General features: G+C 38.8%; 1 protein-coding gene across 3 annotated transcripts in view; it reads left to right on the top strand.

The window, feature by feature from the left end:
* psd3l (pleckstrin and Sec7 domain containing 3, like) overlaps positions 1-21,412 on the top strand; it is a 233,687-nt gene that overhangs the window by 47,722 nt on the left and 164,553 nt on the right. For all 3 annotated transcript variants that reach the window (XM_015337961.2, XM_015337977.2, XM_015337970.2), the window contains 2 exons: positions 4,401-5,457; positions 9,656-10,141. In XM_015337961.2, the coding sequence (XP_015193447.2) occupies positions 4,401-5,457; positions 9,656-10,141 (1,543 nt within the window). The remainder of the gene's footprint in view (positions 1-4,400; positions 5,458-9,655; positions 10,142-21,412) is intronic.

The following is a 21,412-nucleotide window of genomic DNA, read 5'->3' on the forward strand; positions in this document are numbered from 1 at the left end:
TAACAAGCTTATGTGTGTTATGTGACGTCAGGCACTTGCAATGTTCAGTCACTCCGATGTGTAGTTGTCGTATTAGTTGAGGCATTGTTTTCTTGTGTTAAAGATGTGCCGCATAGATAGAAGTTGATCTTTACTTCCCCTGTCCTTTGGACTGTTTTTTATTGACCCCTAGAATGTTGCTTAAGTCTTCGGGTGTCAGAATCCTGAGAGTTTCTAATCAGGCTTAAGGTTAAAGTGGTACAGTACATCTTATAGGAAGCACATCGCTTAGAAAAGATACTTTGTCATCTGCAACTGTGGAAATTTGTTTTGTTAAGTTAATAAATGTACATTATATCGGTAGTATATTTTCGTTAAAAAGTGTGTTTAACATGGCAGATAGCTGCTATTATAATCAAATACTGCCATCTAGTGAAATGTAATGAAATAGGTCTTGTTTAATGGAAAAATGGTGTGATTGTTGGTTTCTTTTTCATTTATAATACTATTAAAGTTTGTGTTTCTGGGTGGCCTGGTTGTGCTGTGGTTAGCATGGCTGCTTCACAGAGCTGGGACTGTGGGTTCAGTTCTGACCTGGGGAGTGGGTAGGTTAATTAACTGGCTTCTGGGAAAATTAGCCCCGGTGCGAGTGTGTACGCGGCTGGCGTATGCTGCTTTATGCCTGTGTCTTGCCAGGATAGGCTCTGGCTCTCCTGTGACCCCGTATTGGATAAAAAGGTTAGAAAATGGATGGAAGGATAATGCTTCTTTTCCGTTTACTCAAAACTGTGTTTGTAACTTGACACCTGTATCTTTTGGGTGTGTAAACTGTTGGCTCTATATTAATTAAATACTTGCAAATCCTTGTCCCAAAGTTGTTTTGTTGAAAAATATTAACAGCGTAACGTCATCTCTACTGTATGTAACACCTAGTTCATGAGTCTAATCTTCTGAACTGGCCTGTTCCCTCCTGAAATTCTGCTGAGTTTGTGACCTGTCCAGTTTCTTCTTTGCCCCCTGTGAACCTAACCTCTGACTAATGCTGATCTGCTGATTTGCTTACCTGTGTTTCATGGACTGTCAGGTCACAAAGACGTATCTGAGACCCCAAAAACTTGAATGCCGATCAATTTAAACTGTTTCTAGTCTGTGAGGTGTGGAGTGTCGGCTACATTTCCCACGAGTTCTGTCTGAAGGTAATATACTGTAGCTGGCTTGATTGCATAAAGTTTTTTTTAAATACTTTGTGCTATTTTTACTGATTAATAAGATTAATAATGATTAATAAGAGTGCAATGATGTTTTGTTGGTCTCAGAAACAAAATCTAAAATTAAATATAGCTGTGTTTGGTTACTATGTTTTCTACATTTTACACTACAGTGATTGTGTTGTAGGTTTAAGTCGACCTAAGAGGGGAAAAAAAAACTCTGGTTGTAATGAGTACTTACCAGTCATTACAAAAAAGGTGTGGTACTTCAAGTATCGCACCAAACCTGTTTCACAGGACTTCAGATTTTTGTATACCTCTTTCTTCACACGGAATGTTGAGTGTAAATTGTGAAGCTGGGCTGCTTCTTTGTGTACTGTACTGTAGGTACTTGGTTTGTGCTCAATAGAAATAACAACTCCCAGTCAGATATTATGTCCTATTTCACCTGAACTTAATTCTTGTCGTACAGGTTTAAAAAATACAGATGTTCTTTTAATAAAATTAACCATGTAAATATATACCATGCATACAACATATATTTTCCATCAGGTTATACAGTAATAGGAGTTACAGTATTGTTATTCTGTGTGAATACGTAGACATCTGAGGAAGACATCAGCTAATTTCAGTTTCATTATTAAAAAAAAACCTTGCTTAAAAACCGCCACTTAATATGCTGCTTTTGTGTTGCCCAACAACCACATTGACTTGCTTTTTACATCTATTTCATAAAACTAATACTGTTTAGTGCAGTGTAGTTCACACGTGCACAAAGGCAACCTGGAATGAGCTTACTTGATATATTGTTCTTTAACCACTTTTGTAAGCAAAGCAGTTGGTTGTAGAGAAGACTGCAGCATGTTCACCACATTACCTGATGTGTTAAAAAAAGTTCACACACTCAGACGTTGTTGGAATACACCAAGTCATGGTCACACTTGTAAACCATGTAGTTTCACCACTCAAGTAGATGAGCAAAATCAATGTCCAGTTCAGACAGTGATCTGTATACTAACTCTGATGCAACTGTCAATTGTATTTCAGTTTAGCTACTTTTGGTGGAATTTTGTGCACTTTAGTTTGAAATATGAAGCTTTTTTGTGCAATCTGAAGCAATCTTTGCAGGTCTCATTCCCACATTATGTCAGAATACCAGTATTCGCTCCCATACATCTAAACGTTTTTTTCACAGGAATGATCAGAAGCATTTTGAATTGAGACTTGAAAGTAGTGGAAATGTCATATTTGTGGCCAGTTTGCTCACTTTTCCAGTGAAGTCATCGAACAGTGTGCTTTTGGCTTGTGTTGCAACAAAAGCTGGATCTTTGTCTGAAAACCTCAGCGGTGCTTTTAAATTGAGAGTTCTGTTACCTCTAAGCAGGGTTTATATATCCCTTAATTATGTCTGTTGCTCCCATTCAGCTTGAGTCTCTTTTCTGTTGTTGCTGGTGACCTGCTTTTAGTAGCCTTAATTGTGCTTTTCCAATGTGAGGGAACAATCTGTTCAAGTTTCTTATTCTCCTAACTCTGTGTTTTGCAGAGATCTAATATTTTGGGCCGTGTTTGAGATGACATGCAGTTTTACAGCAATGTGTAAGGAATTGTCTGAAAGTAGTTTGCAAAGCTTTCTTGAATGCTAGATGCATCTTGCATGACTGTGTGCTCTTTCTTTTTTGAAGCACCCCAGATTTTCAGTGAAGCTGTCCAGTGTAGTTTGTTTCTAAGCCAATACAGTACATGGAGCTGGACATGCTGCTAATTTTACTTTGCTTTGGCAAAGCACAGTACTTATAACTCATGAGTGGTGCTGGAAACTAAATGAGCTGACCTTGTATGAAACTACAGCTGAGATTGCTGTTCATTGACTTGTAACCCTCCTTCAAATCTGTAATCTGTAATATTTTACATAATCTGTTTTATGTAACCAGGACATCATTTCTCAAATGCTCAAAACAATCCCTGCTCAAATCCTTAGTTTATTAATCAGATCCATTAATCTCTGACTTGGAAGAGCCCCAAAATGTACATATAACACTCAGAAATAAAAGGAGGTTGTGTATTTTATTAACCAAATGCTAAGGCCAGTATTACAAAACAGTATTTTGTGCTATTCATCTTTTTCTTTGCATTTGGAATTCCGTTTTTAAAAAAAAAACCCGTTGCTGTAAGTATTCATTTTATTGATCAATGATAATAATATTCCACTTTTACCTTATAAACCAAATTCCAACAGGCTTAAGGAATAATATTTTCTGAAGATAATGAGTTTTATTATTGGCTTAATTAATGTCTTAACCTTATTATCACATATCATCAAGCATATATTTAGGTCACATTCATTATGCATTTAAATAAACAAGGTAATAATGTGTTACATTTAATCAATAATTGCTGACAGTTGTCTAATAAACAAGTAAAGGATTATTCCATGCTGAAAAAAGAAAGTAAATGAATCACACACCCAAAGAAGGCTCTACAGCTGAAACGTTGTTTCTTTTCTTCTCTTTTCAGCATGGAATAAACCTTTACTTGTTCCTTTGTAGCCTACACATGCTGACGCAGATGCCTACTTGAACTATGTTGTCTAATAAACTAATTTATCCAGCAGCCATATCACCCTGCAACTCACAACTGGCAACCCACTGAAGCTAAGCAGGTGTGAGCCTGGTCAGTACCTGGATGGGAGACCTCCTGGGAAAAACTAAGGTTGCTGCTGGAAGAGGTGTTAGTGGGGCCAGCAGGGGGTGCTCACCCTGCGGTCCATGTGGGTCCTAATGCCCCAGTATAGTGACGGGGACACTATACTGTAAACAGGCGCCGTCCTTCGGATGAGACGTAAAACCGAGGTCCTGACTCTCTGTGGTCATTAAAAATCCCAGGGCGCTTCTCGAAAAGAGTAGGGGTGTAACCCCGGTGTCCTGGCCACATTTCCAATTGGCCCTTACTAATCATGGCCTCCTAATAATCCCCCTCTATGAATTGGCTACATTACTCTGCTCTCCTCCCCACTGATAGCTGATGTGTGGTGAGCGTTCTGGCACACTATGGCTGCCATCGCATCATCCAGGTGGATGCTGCACATTGGTGGTGGTGGAGGGGAGTCCCCATTACCTGTAAAGCGCTTTGAGTGGAGTGTCCAGAAAAGCGCTATATAAGTGTAAGCAATTATTATTATTATTAATTGTATTATTTGTGTTTTTTGTCTTTCAGTTTCAACAGGTACTTACCACCTTCCGCCAGCGGAGGACAGCAGTGCTGGGTTTGCCACCTCTGTACAGTATGGCCCCATTCAAGGCAGTGGAGGGGAGTCTTCTCAGCAATCGGTGGCTCTGGAGCATGATACACAAACGTCCCAATCACTAACTGCCATCCTGGGAAATGAGTGTCGAGACGGCAGTTTGAATTTGAACACAAACTCAGAAGAAACATGCAGACCTGCCAAAGTAATCTCAGCCATGATCCACTTAAATGGATCTAGTGCAGATCGACTGAGCGTGGCTCATCAGGGTCAAGAGCTGCAGCCGGAGGTCGAACAGGGTAAAGAAATGGAAACGTACAGATTAGAAAACCCTGGAGAAGGGCTTTCAGCCACCAGTCTGATTGCTTCACCCCAAAGTGAGGTACTGACAAAGGATACGGTTTCTGTGGGCTCAGCAGCAGTGGAAGCACATTCCACAAGTGCCGAAGTAAGAGGAGACAACAAGAATGCTCTTACCAGCCAAGGAAAACTGTTAGACATGCTACCTCCAGCTGAATTAATATTTGGATGCGAGGCTCCGGTACCCACAGGAGCACAGCCCGACGAAGGAGCTGTGAGAGGAGCAGAGACTGAGACAGTGGCGGTTGCTGCTGAGGATGCAGTGGGGCTCCTGGAGCCTTTGGACGAGTCCAGCAAAATACTTGCCGAGATCCCCGAGATTTTAGCTGCCTTTCTGGATGGGGCACAGGCCAAGGAAAAGCCGCCCAAGAAAATCCGGTTTATGGAACACAAGGCAGAAACTCTGGAGGGCCCAGAAAAAGTCGGAGTGGCCTTAAGCGGGACCTTGGAAGTCGAGGGAAGGAGAGAGAGGGGTCAGGGAGGGGAGCGGCCGTCCTGTGTTGTGAAGGCGAATGGCTCAGCGGAGGCTTATCGGAAGACCTACGGCTCAGAAGAAGGGTCCCCTGTTCCTGTGCTGGGCACGGTGGACGATGAGGTGTTTGGGATTGTTCCCGAAGTGTGCATAGAGAGCCCTGAGAGCGAGATGGCATCTGTGATAGGCCCAGCAAGGTAAAAACTTTCCCTCGTTTTAAATTTGTCTCAGTTTCTTATGAAAATGCAAACTAGTTTGGTAAAGTAACGTTTTCCAAGCTGTGGGGGCTATGGTGGTAAAGTGTGCAAGGACTGTGGAGAAGAAGATCTTCTGCTCAGGGGATTAAATCGTAGTGAGAAAAAAACCTTTTTCTGAAGACCTTCATACCCTCAAACCTTAGTATTATTCCGTGACCTAAAATACTGTACTGTATGCCAGTCGAAAAGATGAGAAAGAGAAGGTACAGTATGGCTGTGCTTTGTGTGTACACTAGCTGGAACATCTGTTTTTCAGTATCTTATGTATCTGTTGTGATACATTGGTAGGATTTATAAATTAACCAGCTAATTTCTAAATTCTCCTGCTAATCAGTCAGATTGTAAATAAACTGCTTAATGTGTAAAATTGGCCAACTGGTGAGACAATGTACAGTATAACTTAATGCAAAATGCTTAATCTGTAAATCAGTCTGTAAACAAACAGCAGGTGGTCCTTAAAATTGAAAGGCACTCTTCTCCACCACTGTTTGAGGTGGAACTGATACTCTGTATGTGGTACTGATGAATATGTAGAGTCTCATTAGACCAATTAGTATACCATACTGTAAGTCTTTTTACATTTCCCTGTATTGCCAAATTAACAAAATATTTATCAGGTGGTTTTATCCAAGGTGCCACTGGATAAAGAAATAAACCACAATATGTTGGTGATTTCTGAGATTTTTTTTTCTTATATTTTTGGTACATTTTCTGTTTTTGTGCCATTAGGGTCCTTAGATTAAAAATATAAAAACCATTCCCGTATATTTAATTATTTTCGATAGATTATTCTCTTTTTTTACAAAAATATGCTTAAAAAATGTGATAAAAGTGGCTAGAAGTTCAATATTAATTTAATTTTTTAAAATGACAGCTTAGAGGAAGCTGAGAAACAAATTGTAATGTGAATCTTGTACTTGTGATGGCTGTTACGTCCTTTAATTTACTTTATTGTGCACCATATTTCTGTAGGTCTCCAGAATATTCCTATGTGCTAAGAGACAAAGCTATTGCAGTCACATATTTTAATCACTTTTAATGTGATTGGCAATTGTTTTTTTCCCACTGCCTTGATAAATTCAATGTAATTCACTGCACTACAATCAAGGTTAACCTACAGAGGTACAAACATTAACCTGTATTGCAAATCTCTGTTTTGTATTTGGGGGAAAAAAATCACTTAAATATTGAACTTCTGAACCTCGGTTAGTAATCATGCAGATTCTGGGCAACATGTAGGTGTAATACATTTCTAAAATTCTGAATACATTTCTAAAACGTCTAAAAGCTGGTTTAAACACCCAGCAAATCACAGTTCCTATCACTTCTGTTCTCTTTGTGTAGTCCAAGAAAAAGGTTTGAAGATGCGTATAAATAAAAGATTTGCTCTTAAAGAGCAGGGAACTGAAAATACCATAAAAGCTTGTGAAGACATCTTTTAATCCAGTAGAAATATTGCTCTCGATTTATAGACCGTTTTGCCCAAAAATACTACTCTCTTGTTATCTCTGCATGCGGGTCACGTTAGAACATTTCTGCTGTGAAATGTCTTCTGCACCACCCGTATTTATTTGCTTGTAGATCACATTACAGTAGTGACTAGTGAGCAGGAAGGGCCACATCACATCCAAATTAGTGGTAAATCGAATGCGACAACATGACGACTTATAGTACTTTCACAAAGTTCACGATTTTGTGCTAATTCAAAATTTGTAACATTTTTCTGTAACATCAGTTAATTTATTTGGTTACTGTGATTTAATAACCGGTCTGAAAAATTGGGACTGCACCTCCCCTTTACTTGGCTTCTGTAAAAGTGGCCCTGGTGTGACTGGTGTCCCATCCAGGGTGTATCCCTCCTTGTGCCCATTGATTTCCTGGTTTAGTTCCGGCTCCGTCCTGACCCTGTACTAGATAAGAAAATAACCAGTATAAGAAAATTGATGCACAGATGTTGTAGTTTTATAGATTATTATAATAAGTTTTTATTTTCAAGATCTTGCATCAGCTCTTGAAATTCATTTATTATTTCACGGTTCTGTCTATCAATATGTTAATTAACTGATTGCTTTAGGAATCGACCAAACAGCTGGTCCATGAAAGTTAATCTGTTTCAAGTGAGCATGTCATGTTTTAAATGAGACAGAATTGAATAAACATTGTATAGATTTATAATACTTAATTTACATTTGCATATACGCACCCACATACAGAATGCGCACATATACTATATACTGTATATGCTGAAAAACATTAATAAAATTGCAGTTAATGAGTAATGGAAGTAATTGTGGTAGTTTAATATTTCTCAGAGAATCTCGTCCCAAAACAAACGCACTAGGTTAAAGTTTTGATGAAGTTAGTAATGAAAAAAGTGAATGGATTTTTTTTCCCCCAAGTCTACAGGATCTCTGTGCAATACAGGACACGTCCACTAAAAGATTAGTAGACAATAGCCTGTCAGCTAAAGGGTTAAAAAACACTGAAAAACATTAAGTTAAATAAAAACTGAAATTGACAAAAGTTTCACCAACAATGGGAAATACTATTTACCCAATCTTCCCTTTGTTGTTCTAAAATGTTCCCCATGACTGAAACCATAAAGAATGTTAGAAATAGTGATGTATTTTTTTATGTATTAGCTAGGTCTTATTTTTTATAGAGACATTGAAAAATACACAGGAATGAATCTAACCAGCATTTTGAGACTGATGCATTGTTTGCTGTAATAAAAACATTAAACCACAGAGCATGATAAAAAGACGAGATCCACAAACATCTTGTTTTTACTTTACGTGAGGCATACACAAGCATCGGGTAATTTGGAACCTCAACATCAATTTACACAAACATGTCATGAACTCTGAAAAATTTAACTTGGAAGAGAAACAGTTTCTCTCTCGAACAAAATTCCCTAAAAAAAAAAGAGTAGTAGAGATAATCATGCGCATTACAAAGCGCTGCTGTCAGTTTGAATGGCTTTACAGTATTGATACAGAAACGAAAGCAGCCCTCTAGAGTGTGCTACAGTGTTTCTCAGGGGGCCTTTTTCAAATCAAAATGTGAACAAGGCCTGACTGTACTGACTGTTTTGTTTGCTGGTGCTTTTGTTTTTTTCTGTTTCTTTTTGTTTTGCAAACACCAGGTTTCTTGTTTGAAGCTGGTGCAAACCTTGATGCTCATGAGAATAAGCTTCAAAGAAAAGCCCCTGCAAGGTTTTTCTATTTGTTGATTTGACATTCTCAGCATGCGCTTTGATAATTTAAAAGCTGTTTGTGAAGAACTGTTTGGGAACATGAGGTAAAAGTGCTGTGCCATTGTTTCTACAAGAGGTGATTGAGATTTATGAAGAAAAAATTAAACCACTTGATTTACGTACAATTACGTTCATTCAGAGCTGAAGATTTTCATTTCTTTCTGGATTTTGGCATTTCCCACAGTCTTTTGTCATGCACTTTCGACCTTCAGCTAGTTACTTGATTAAGATTTGAGGTGTGAAGCTGATTTAACAGTGCACAGATTTTAGTGGGAATAATAATATTTCAATTTATTTTGAGAGAAAGAGGCCATTTTAAACTATGGCAGTATATTTGAAGGTGGCACAGTGGAAAAATGGTGAAACAGCAGAAAAAAATAACTAATGTAACTGCTTAATTTTGTATTAGTTTGTAGTAAACAGTGGTGATTGTATCTGTTTTAATGGCAACAGATTTAAGGTAGGAAGGAAAACTCCAAAATGTCTACAATGCCGATTTTCCTGCCCTTTTGTCCTTTTTTTGTGTACAATTTTTCAATACTTGTTATTGACATACTGTAAGGGAACTGAATACTCTTTCAAACAGATTTCTCAATCCACACTTATCAGCAAATTTAGAAGTGAAAAGAAATTCAAATTTGCTCCGAAAACAGAAAGCAATAATTGTTTTCTAGGGCAAACTGTCATATTCAGCAAATAATCCAAAAAAATACAGAAATAAATTTTCCTGTGTGAACATTTACTGGTTTCTACCGTAGATTGGCTCAAAACTACTGTAGATGCATTTAAATAATCAATTCATAAACATACAGTAATTTGGATGGAAAAGAAGCATAACCCTGCATTTTGAATTCTTATTTTTCATGTACCGTAATGTTTCAGGTCTTCGGAAGTTAAGGACGGGGAAGAGAATGAGCACTTGGCCACGCGGCGAGAGGATAGTACGGACGTGTTTAGCTCCCAGTTTGAAAGAATTCTGGAATCGGACCGCTTGAAAAGCACCCTTTACAGCAGCCTGGACTCGCTCGACGCCCTCTCCTCCGCGGACGAGGCGGACCTCTACTTCAGCTTCGACCTGCCACTAACCCCGCTGATTCAGCAGCGCCTCAAGGAGAGCAGCCAGCTCCTGCAGAGTGCGGCCGAGTTGGGAAGGCAGGAGGTGCTGAGGGTGGCCAGCGAGGACAGAGGCGGAAAGGCCACACTGGAGGTGTCGACGTCGTACTTGGAGGGCTCCCCAGGAGACTCGCTCAGCACCAGCCAGTCGGACCACCTTTTAGATAAATATTCAGCCGGACCTGTTGTCAATGGAGTCCTCGAGGGCACAACTAAAGCCAAAAAGGACTCTGGGTGGCTTCACTCCTGTCTGAGGTAAGGCAAGCCGCGGTTCCATTTCTTACAGCGAAGACTGGCTTTCTGTTCACAGAGTAAATACTGGCTTCAGCACTTGTTATTTCAGAGTTTGTTTTACTCTTTTTTAATGCTTGCTTTAGTCCGACTCACAGGTAGTTTCATTTCTTCCACAGTGCTTCTGATCTCAGCTCTCAAAGACCCAGACCTCTGTGAGATGGAAGAGGTTGTTGCATTGAACTTCAAAGTTAGGGTCTCAGATCCAGGTCCAGTGTTTTCTAATCAGCGTATCAGGGAGCTGAACCCACAGACTTGATCATCAGATGCATGTGCAGTTATTTTTAATGAAAAGCAAATGACTGCTCCAGTACAAACGTTTGTTCATCAAAGTTACTCATGATCTCATGAGGAAATTACTCATGATTTCAAAGATCATAAAGGCTGATCCTGAAATACTCTTAATTGGCATCTAGATTGTCTTTTCATTGTGGTGATATTTGGCAAATATGTACTACTTTATTATTGTAGCTGAGTGTAGTGAACTGAACAGTACTATGAGCGATGAGAAGTGGCAAAATACATTCTCTCCTTGACTGTCCTCTGCTGGAATAAAATGGTACTGTTTGATGTGGAACAATTAGATAAGGTAAACCTGATAGATGATTAGATGACCACTTCAGGTGTACATGTAGCTCAGATAAAAATGGCAAAACTGAGAAATTCACTGAGAGATAAAGATGAAAATGTCTTAAATTCTTGACTCCTAAAGAATAACGAGCTGTATACTGCTCTGTGAGACAAAAGGTGAAACCTCTTATAAAATACAATGTCAGTGAACCTCTTAAAAAATGGTTGCTTTGATGATATTATGAGCAAGCACTTGTGTTCATATATTCAGAGATTACAGTAAGATTAAAGATTTTGTATTCTGTTAACTATGTTGAGAAGGCAAGTGAAAATGTTTAGAGAGCCCTTTTCTCCACAATTTGTGGGTTTGAGGAAATGACATTTATTAAGGACTTGTGTTCTTTAGTTTAAAAATGAATATTTAAACAGCTGTATGTACAGTTTGCTTTGGAAGTAATAGTGCAGGTCATTGTGTAATAATTACCTTCACTTAATAATCAAAAATTAAATGTGGAATTATTAAATGTGTAACAGTGGTTTTGTAATGTGCCTTGAAAACATTCACTGTACTTCACAGTTTTTCTATTTGGGTGATTTGAATAATAAAAGATAATGACAATTACAAAGCATCTTTATCAAGAAACTTAACTCCTTTGTTCTAATTCTGGCAGGACATTATTTCTAATTTAGAATTTGAACTGGCACTGGCATTTCCATCACTTTAACTTTGTAAGAAAAGAGCAGCAGGGATTTTTATAACTGTGAATACTGTTAAGACAGCACATGTGCGGTATCATGTGTAATTCGTTTTCAGGCAGTTGACTAGACTTTTAAAGGACAGCTCTCCACATCAGAGTAAACTGCCAGGCAATTTGGAACACAGACGAAAGGCTTCACAGCTGTCTTGTGTTAATGAGAGGCCATGTCAGTCGTAGGCCTATGTCTCAAAACAGCACTGAGTGCACAGCCAAATATGGATACATTATATTTAACATAAGTCAATTCCTATAATTTTACTTTATTCTATTAAGAAATTAGAATCCAATTATACTTATAAGGAGATTTTATTTTCTATATTCAGAGATCCATCAAGTGACATGTGGTAAAGTAGTTTTATTCTTTTGTAATTGAGTTGGGAGTAAAATGACATGCAATACAGACTTAAATGAGCCTTGTGCTGACATCCAATTCCCTGTAGAATCTGCTCATTTTTCAATGACAAGGTAGTCTGAAAGAGATTGCTGGATCCAACATCTTCCCCAGTGATTGCTCTCTGGTCAGTCTGCTACAGAATATCAATTTGCTTAGCAGTCCCTTGGATGACTTTACAGAACTGCTTAGAAAAATGAAAGTTCAAAAAGTTAATTATGCCATTAAGAAAGGAAAGTGATACACACTCTAACCTTTTTAAAGAAATATCTCATTTTCATATAAGAACATTAGAGCAATACAAAAGTACAATTGATCTCTGCATAATGAAATAGGTAGTGTATGATCACTAAATGTTTATTGTATCGATCCCTGTCCTGTATGTGTGATATTTTTTTTCTGTAACTTTTTTCAGTATATACAACAAACTAGATACCTGTAGCTGTTTGAAAAAAGGCTATGTTGTCTTTTGTTGTTTTGTCTTTTTTTTTAAGTACTAGGCCTATGACATTGCCTACAGGAAACAGAGAATTCCAAATTGACCTGTGTTAGGATTGCACTAAAACAAGTGGCAAAAAGACATTGTATAGTACATGATTAAAGACACAGTACTTACAGTATGTCAATCTGGTATGGCTAATATGTAGATAGTGTAGCTCACATCAGGAAACTTGTTCAATTTAACATCCATACTGCTTTATGGTGTCCACTCATCCACTTTCTAACTGGAAATCTGGGTAATGGGGGATGCCTGAGACCATCCCAGCAAGCAGTGGGTGAAAGGCAGGATACACCCTGGACAGGATTCCAATCCATCACAGGGTACAACATGCATTCACAGGGCTAACTTTCTGAGAAGGCAATTAATTGCCAAGTTTATCTTTGGGCTGTGGAAGGAAACTGGAATACCCAGCAGAAACCCGCCCGAACATGGGGAGAACATGCAAACTCCACGGAGATTGCCCCCGCCGTTCTGAAATTAAACCCAGAGGCCCTGGCTGTGCGAGGCAGCAGTGGTGACCACTGAGAAACTGTGCCGTCCACTTTCTGGTGTGTTTACTAATATACTAATACTAGTATATTAAACTAGATGCACTGAGTGTCTAATGGAAAACATTTTGATTTGTTTTACCATTTGGATCAGTGAATACTGAAAGGAAAGGTTTGGTAATACTGCCAGTCCATGTTCCTTTCCTGTGATGAAAGAATGAGCTGGTAGTCATATTATGGTAACTTCAGTTACTTACGTCTTGTCGTTAAAGTACGAGAGGTCTGGAGAGAGAATCCACTGATTGTGTTCTGGTAAATAAAGGTCAAATCCCTCTTGTGAAAGAAACATATGGAACAAGGAGGTGAAACAAAATAAGAGAAAATTGCTACTGTAGATGGAGTGCTTCCTCCTTCCTCAGTTTGCTCATTTCCTTTCCTATGCTACTCTTGAACACTGGACATTAGACAAATTGTTAATGTATGAAAGTAAAATACCATTATATTTACCATTATACAGTATATTACTTGTATATGGATATACAGATTTTGCTCCTTTTGGTGCAGGGTTAATGTTTTGGGGAGAAAATGAATGTTTAACCTCATTCATTGAAACGTCCCGATTTTTTAAGTTGCATTTAACTTGAAAGATACTGTGAGGAAGTTTGGTCTTTAGCAATGTCACAACAGTCTTTCCACTTTCACCCACCCAGTGTACCACTCATGCCTGGTGGTCTCTCAACAGACTCCCTTAACTGTTAACTTATGTAACAGAATGCAGTCTATAGGCAGACATTTAGAGCCCTCTATTGTTTTCATCTTTCGGTGTTACTTCTGATTCATAGCAGCTTCACATGCAATGTTTATGTCGCCAATATGCCTGTTTTCTTCCTTTTCAGATGGTTACTGAACCACACCATTGTAATTTACTGATTGCTGCAACATTTGAACTTGTTTAAACCTCATCGTTGCTGGTGTGGGAAGTGGGGCCACTGTAGAAGTATGATTTTCTCTTATGCGTTTGTGGGCAACAACACCACAGTTCACTGTAATGATGCCTTTTGTTACGTACAGTATTGTCCGTGTTTGGAGCGCCTGTTGGAAGTGCTGTGTCAAGTGCTTATGGCTTATGGATACTCTCTCTTGTTTCCCCAAGCGCAATTGGTAAAATGCCATTGGGACCTGGAGATTTATTAATTTTGAGTACTGCTTAAACACTTCTCTTCTATGGTTATACTGTTTCATAAAGAACTTTCACAGCCTGGGGCCAGTTGTTGACTTCTTCTTCAGTGAACACCTGAGTGAAATACTCATTTAGCACATTTCTGTTTGTTTGTCTAGAAGTTTCCCATTATTGTTCTGCACACATTTTACAGCACCCTTTGTTGTTCTTTTGCTGTTGAATTTACTGAAAGGATCTATTATTTATCGTAGCATCCAGTGCAATAATCCTTCTCTGTTTCGGTGTTTATAATATCCTGTTTTATATGTTTGCAGTTCATTGGGCACCTTTTCTTTAACTGGATTCTGATTTTATCTAATGTTTTCCTGAAGTGCTACTTTTTCCTTTATATTTGTACATGTTGATTTTTTTTGTAACTGTTAGCACTATATCTGTAATGTAGAGATCTTAAATATGAAAAACTTGAATGTCCAAAAATATTTAAATGGCCTTTAATCACGACCGTGGATCAGGTAAAAGAGATTAAAAGGAACAAAATCTGCATGCTTTTTTTCAGACAATGGTTTTCCTAGACTTCTCTCTCAAGGAGCACTCCAGTTGTGCATACTGTATATCGTGTACTGTATATGTCTCTGTTAATTTGGGGTCCCACCACCCCTGATATCTTTGATTGGCTGGAAAGACAATGCAGCCAGGTGTCTATCTTACATTGCCCAAGCCAGCTCAACCTGGGGTATAAGGCTGGAGCACGATGCTGAAGGCTGAGAGGGAGATGCTTGCATTGGTTGCGTTTCTAGCTTGATTGGCAGGATCTGACCATTCCTGAGCCCAAGAGGGAAGAGCTGCCCCCTGGCATAGGTCTGGTTCTGAGCAAGCCATAAAGGTGAAGGAGAATGGAAGAAACTCCTGTCTGCCATAACCTCTTTAATGGTGGCTACTCCTGATCCAAGAAGAGCACCTGTGAAAAGCAGAACTAGTCTTTGCTGGGAGTGGTAGCTGAATCGGAAGGTGACCATTTGGCCCACCAGATACCAAGACAACAGCGTAATTAAGAGGCTTCACCCTGGGAGCCTGATCAAAGAAATATGTTAGATTTCAGCTTAAGCCAGTTTTCATGGCAACACTGTGATTCTGACTTCGGAGAGGGGCAGCTTATTTGCTAAGGAGGTGGATACCTTCTCTCAAGTTAGGAAGCAGACTAAGGCTGTACTCCCCTGTGATGACTCACTGGGGAAACTACAATGCCTTTGTGATGCACGGACCTACTCACTGAGGGATTTTATTGTTGGTTGTCTCAAGGACTTTCTGAAAGATGAAGCCGTACACATATGCTTAAACCGTATGCACCACTCTAGGGACAATATTTTCTTGCTTTCAGCAGCTGGAGAAGAGAATTTCAGCTGCTCTGACATCTGCCTACAAAGAAATAAATGGGTGGATGCTAACCTATCTTTTTCCAGAACTATATACTGCTTAATTACTTCTGGCTGAAACGTAGGACTGAATCTGCTGCTCTGCCTTGTGTATGATTGGCGTTGACATTGTTATCTTATTATGAAAGTCTTTCTGTCAAACTAGCTACCTGTATGGCACATAGGGTTTATGTTGGCTCTGATGTTTAGAGGGACAGGTCTTATGGATTCATTTTTAAACTTTTTTGCTATACTGATCAACTGCTCAACTTTCAGGCCACCAGAGGATTAGATGCATCATGTCAGCATTACATAGCTTCACAGATATTCTTCTGGATTACTCTGTTCTCACAACATAGCACTGAAAATGCTACACACTAGTGTTTAGACCTTCACTCTGTTTTAGGCAGAACTGGCTGCTTTTCCTGGCCAAGCTGAAGAGCATTCTCAATCCAGCATGTCTGACACAGCACGTGAAATATTTACTTTGGGTCTGCAGAAAAGCACAAGAACATATGAAAGGATGCACATGGGAGGAGATCTTTATCAACCCTGTTTATTTAAAAGTTGAGCAATTCTAAAATTTTGTCCAGCTGTTTTTTTGAAGGAGCAGAATTTAGGCTTCAAAAGACACACCCACCTCTTTGTATAAAGAAGTGTTCCTGTTTCACTTCTGTGTCAAACTAATTTCTTATAATATTAGTACTATTACTAATACAAAATCTGGAGTCTTACAGACTCGTTAATCAATCGTCTTAAAGACTACACCCTTTGTTTTAGGGTGTAGGAGACTGTTCTTTCCTTTGTGGATTCAGTATGTGATTTTCCTTGCAAAGGTGATGACTGGATTCAGGAAAAATAATGAAAAAGGCTGCTATTCTGGGCTATTTTATATTAATTCTTGACATGACATTTTTATACTGTCATAACAATTTTGCAGCAGGACTGCTGGCTGAAGTGTGTTATTTTGGGCAAGAGTGTTTTATATCTTTACATCAATTGGTTCATAATTGCAGAAGAAGTTGTGTTTATGGTGAGGCAATAAGAGACAAGACAAATGTGCAAGCTAGTGGGTAGTATAGCTAGTTAAATAGATTGTATTTGCACTTGGGATCTTACTATCACATTGTTATGGGATTGTTTAAAGTATTTTTTTAGCTGATTATCTACTTGTTGTTAACAGTTGTATATGCAAGCTTCTTTTCTCCTGCTTGTTACGGTTTGTGCTTTTTACACATGTTCAGCTAACAGGAAGTGGATTGTCCTTTACTTATGTGTTCTGAATTGTATTTAAATGTTACATCCTGGAACATGTGTGCCATGTTCCGTCTAAAGATTAGAGCCCATCATCGTAAGAACTTTGTTTGGTTCAGAAAACCCTGTCGATGTTCACAAAGTTCAAAATAAACGTTGTAGCTCATATAGTTAATTGAATAAAACAATATGGGCATTTGAGATGATTAATAAGAAAACAAATGTTACTGGTTTTAGCAGTGATACTGAAGATTGATTATGTGAAGTCATGATAGTGTGTTATAGTATTTACTTGTACCTACTGTCATTTTCACTTTGATTTGGTACAAGGGCAGTGGACTCCATAAGGCTTAGGCCCTTAGAAGTATAGCTTTACAGAGATAAGGATTGCTAGAGGATGAGTCTTTTCAATTTGATTGTTAGCACTGGACACACTCCTAACTCTGCTCTCTTTCTTGAGTTGCATCCAAACTTCTGCAGAAGTTTTAAATATACATTGCTGGAGTATCTTTAATTGGTTATTTGAGCATCAAGGAAAAAAATTCACTGTTTTACAAATTGTGTTTGTAAGACAACAATATTTGCAATTTTTCAGGAGGAGGGTGAATGCTTTCTGAAGACACTACAGTGTATATGATGTTTGGTAATTGAGAAATATGGGTGTAGAATATTCTATTTTTTCATGTGGACACAAACTCTTCTTGTAGTGACTATATTTATGTTTCTCCATTCCTGCTGCAATACATTGACTCCAGAGATGTATTTGCAGTCCTCATATTTGATGACTGGCCAGTTTGGTATTTTGTTTACTATTTGATTTGGATTAGGATTTGCCTACGTTAAATTCTGTCTTTTTAATTTCTAATTCCTTAATAAGAATAAGACCTTCTTAAAGCACAAAAGAGGTATCAGAAGATTTTATAGAGATTAACAACTCTGTGGCTAAGGATCTGCGCCTGTGACTGGAAGGTTGCTGGTTCAAATCCCGCGGCCGGCTGAGGAATCCTGCTCCGTTGGGCCCCTGAGCAAGGCCCTTAACCCTAACTGCTCCAGGGGCGCCGTACAATGGCAGACCCTGCGCTCTGACCCCAAGCTTCTCTCCCTGTCTCTGTGTCTGTGTGTCCATGGAGAAAAGCTGGGGTATGCGAAAAGACGCATTCCTAATGCAAGAAATTGTATAGGGCTAATAAAGAAACATTAACATTAACAGTAGTCCTGAATCAAGTCTAATTCTTAATGGGAAGTAACAAAATGCTTTTGTAGGGGGCTGTTATACTGCATTTGCTTTTAGGTTGAACAAACCGCAAAAATATGACTTTTTGAAGAGCAAATGTGACCACTCTGAAGACCTAATTCATATTTCCTAATATACAAAACAAAGTGACACTACTATAAAATGCTATAATGCAACAATACATGCAGTGTTATGAACATAAAAAACATATCCTTCAACAAATTCATTTGGCAACAAATTCACAAAGATTTTTACTGGAAAAACAGAACAGACATGATGCAGGTAAATTCCTTAAGCTTACAAACAGCAACATGGGAACATCAGCAGGGGATTTAATGTAAAGGTCACATGCTAGTCATGTGTGGAGTCTGCCAGTGTTGGAAACTAAGCGATGTACTGTAGAACTGTGATGAGTGCTTTGCACTAGGTTGCAGGTGCTTTCCTCTGTGATTCAGTCTCTTTCCTATGGTAGAGCCTGGACAAGCATGTGCCTGTTCTCTGGTCTCTGAGCCTCTGGTCTCTGCCACCCATTGTCCCAGTTCATCATTAAATGAGCGGCACGAGGACATGCATTTGTCCTGCTGGTTGTCACGTGAGGATAAGCTGGCAGGAAGGGCAGCAAGTGAGATTCCTGGACTTGATCACTGCAGTCGTTTTGCAGTAATTCATAGGAAATGACATTCTGTAGCGATTTAGACATTTCTGTCCCGAACAGCACCCTTGGATAATGATGCATTAATCTAGGAGAATGTCATGACTCTTGTAGTCTCCCAGCTTTTCATTGAGGAACTGTGGTTGTTTTGTCTTGCTAGATTAGGAATTACAGGCTGCGAACACCCCAGATAGCAGGCACTGAGTTAGCCCAGCCTCCAAAACGCCAATGTCATGAAGACGCTATTCACTTGATACGCAGGGCATATTGGTTCCTTTCTGTGCTTTTCTTTCTGGATTTTCTACAGACTGCACATTCAACAGGATGTTGCCTTATCATAGCTCTTCCACTAATGAGGTGATTTAATGCAGATGCAACAGTGAAAGTCACAAAAAGTAATCACTTCGTACCAAAACCTTTTTTATTTGTATCCAAATATGTTTAGAAAAACAAACATGCGTAAATAGAGTGCTGGGTTTCTTTTGATGATCGGCATATACTGTAATGTAAAAGTATAATCATGATTTCTCATTTAACATTTCCTGCATGAAAGAGATTACATATACTGTATATATATAGTATATTACATATAATTATGCTGGATATTTTTTTAAGACACATTTCCCAGCAGTAGAAAAGGTTCAGAATTAAAAATGAATCACTATATGAACGTCTTCACAGTCAATACCCCTTCACTCATCAGACAAAACCACTTATGAAACATATATTAAAGAACAAATATCAGAAATACTGTATTTTTTTAAATTATGTTGAGTTCACTTTGCAGAGAGAATTTAATTATTTATTTAAATTATTACATTTTTATTTACTTATACTGTACATATCTGTCAAAAAAGTTAAATTATTCCTGACTTCCTTTTTACCATAAATTGTGGAGAGAAAAGAAACATTTTTATGATTTCCTCTCGTGTCTCTTGATATCACTTTCCATTAGTTTAAGATAATTAATGTAACAATTGTTGTGTCTTTGCATTGTTGCATGACTTGCACTAACATGAATGTAACAGTGTAATGGCAGATATAATCTCCTTCAGAAAGCAGCTGTGATTACATCACTGAGTTGCTTTGCTTTGCTGGGGTACTGTTTTTGATCTGTCAATGTATAATTTACACTTTTTAGAACAATTGCCCGGTTGTTCGAGGGGTATTGTAATGAAATGCTGTTTCCAGTACAGCTGGGCAAGCTTTGGGTTTTGTATTACGATCTGAGAGAACCAGACACAGATACTGACCAGAACATTATTTGAAGCTGTGTGAAATGGCTCTTTCAAAAAATAGAGTGCATTAAAATACACAAAAACTGTCACTGAAGTAATATGAGCTCAGACATTGACATCACTGGACATAAATAGGATTCCAGATGCTTGTGAAGGGAAGCATACAAGGAGGCTTACAGTACTCACAGGGTTAAAAGCAAAAGCTAAGTCATTTTCGACCAGGATTTCAGTCATGCTGTATGATAGAATTACCACTCAGCTCTCAGGAAGCTGTGGCACCCCCTACAACTGTATTTTAATGAATAAGCAGAATTTAGTACCTGTGTCCTACAACCCAAGGAACAACTGCTCCTCTGTCTCCATGTAGGTCAGAACAGCCACTGAAGGCCAGTCACATGGCTTAGGAAAACAGAAGTGATTATTACTGACTTCCCAGTTTAGAGGCTCATATGGGCTCCTTTGTGTCTGGGTGTTTCTCCCATCCCGGCCTATCCGATGCTGAACACGGCTCCATTCAGTAAGTCTCGACCTTCAGCATGCATGACATACTCATTTATCGTCATGACGATGGCAGCTACTGCTTTCCATGCGCTGAAAGAAACGAGCCGCGTTTCCTCCAGCTTGCTAGTCCTGCAGTGTCTTTTTCTGAGCCGCGTGCTGGCTAGGGGATCTTTTGATTTCTTTTTTCTGAAGTGCAGGTTGGACGTGGCAGGTTTTGCTTTGCTGGCTTTATTTCTGCAGGTTTTTCTGTCCCAGGAAGTGGGAGGTGCCTTTGCTGGCAGGGAAACATGTGAGCCTCAATAAAGATGCAGCAGGCAAAAGAAAAAACCCCCAACTAAAAACACAAATACGATCCTGATGCTCGGTCCTGCTGATGTAAGAAAGCATCCATTCCTGTGACATTTTGTGCAGTCGGTGCAAAGAAAACTATTCTGCCATGTACAACAGCTCATCTTATTTTAATAAGACGAGGATATAGGTTGATGCAGGTTGTGGTAAAAATAGCTAATATGCAAGGATTGACTGAGAGAGGAAACAGATATTTTATTCAGAAAAGAATTTGGAGATCAACAGCGCAGAAAGTGAAGTTAAGTTTTAAGTATTAATTTACTTTTTTCAACTAATGCTTATATCTGTGAAAAGTGTAATGTAAGAAACATGGATTTTGAATTTGCCTTTATTCTTTTTTCTTTTCTGGGCTGAGCCACAGAGAAAAGAGGTCCTTTAAAACTCTCCACATGTCTTGAAAAGGAAGTCTGTGTAAAATGTATCAGAAGGCGGCAAACTTTCATCTCTAAAGCTAAAGGCTTGCATGCCAGCCCAGTGTAGATCGCAAATGGAGCAAGAGCAGAGTTCTCAGACGAGTACCCATTGACATCACAACCCAATTGTTAAGTTAAATTGGGCTAAAGCATTGGTTCTCAGTCCTGGTCCAGTGGGGCTCCCCTGTCTGCTGGTTTTTGTTCCATCTGGGCCCATAATCACCAGTGTAGACTGATGAGTGTAATTTATCCACTTGGTGGTTTAGATTTTTCTGCACTTAGTCCATTATTTCA

Source organism: Lepisosteus oculatus, chromosome 3 (genome assembly GCF_040954835.1).
Source record: "Lepisosteus oculatus isolate fLepOcu1 chromosome 3, fLepOcu1.hap2, whole genome shotgun sequence".
NCBI lineage: Eukaryota > Metazoa > Chordata > Actinopteri > Semionotiformes > Lepisosteidae > Lepisosteus > Lepisosteus oculatus.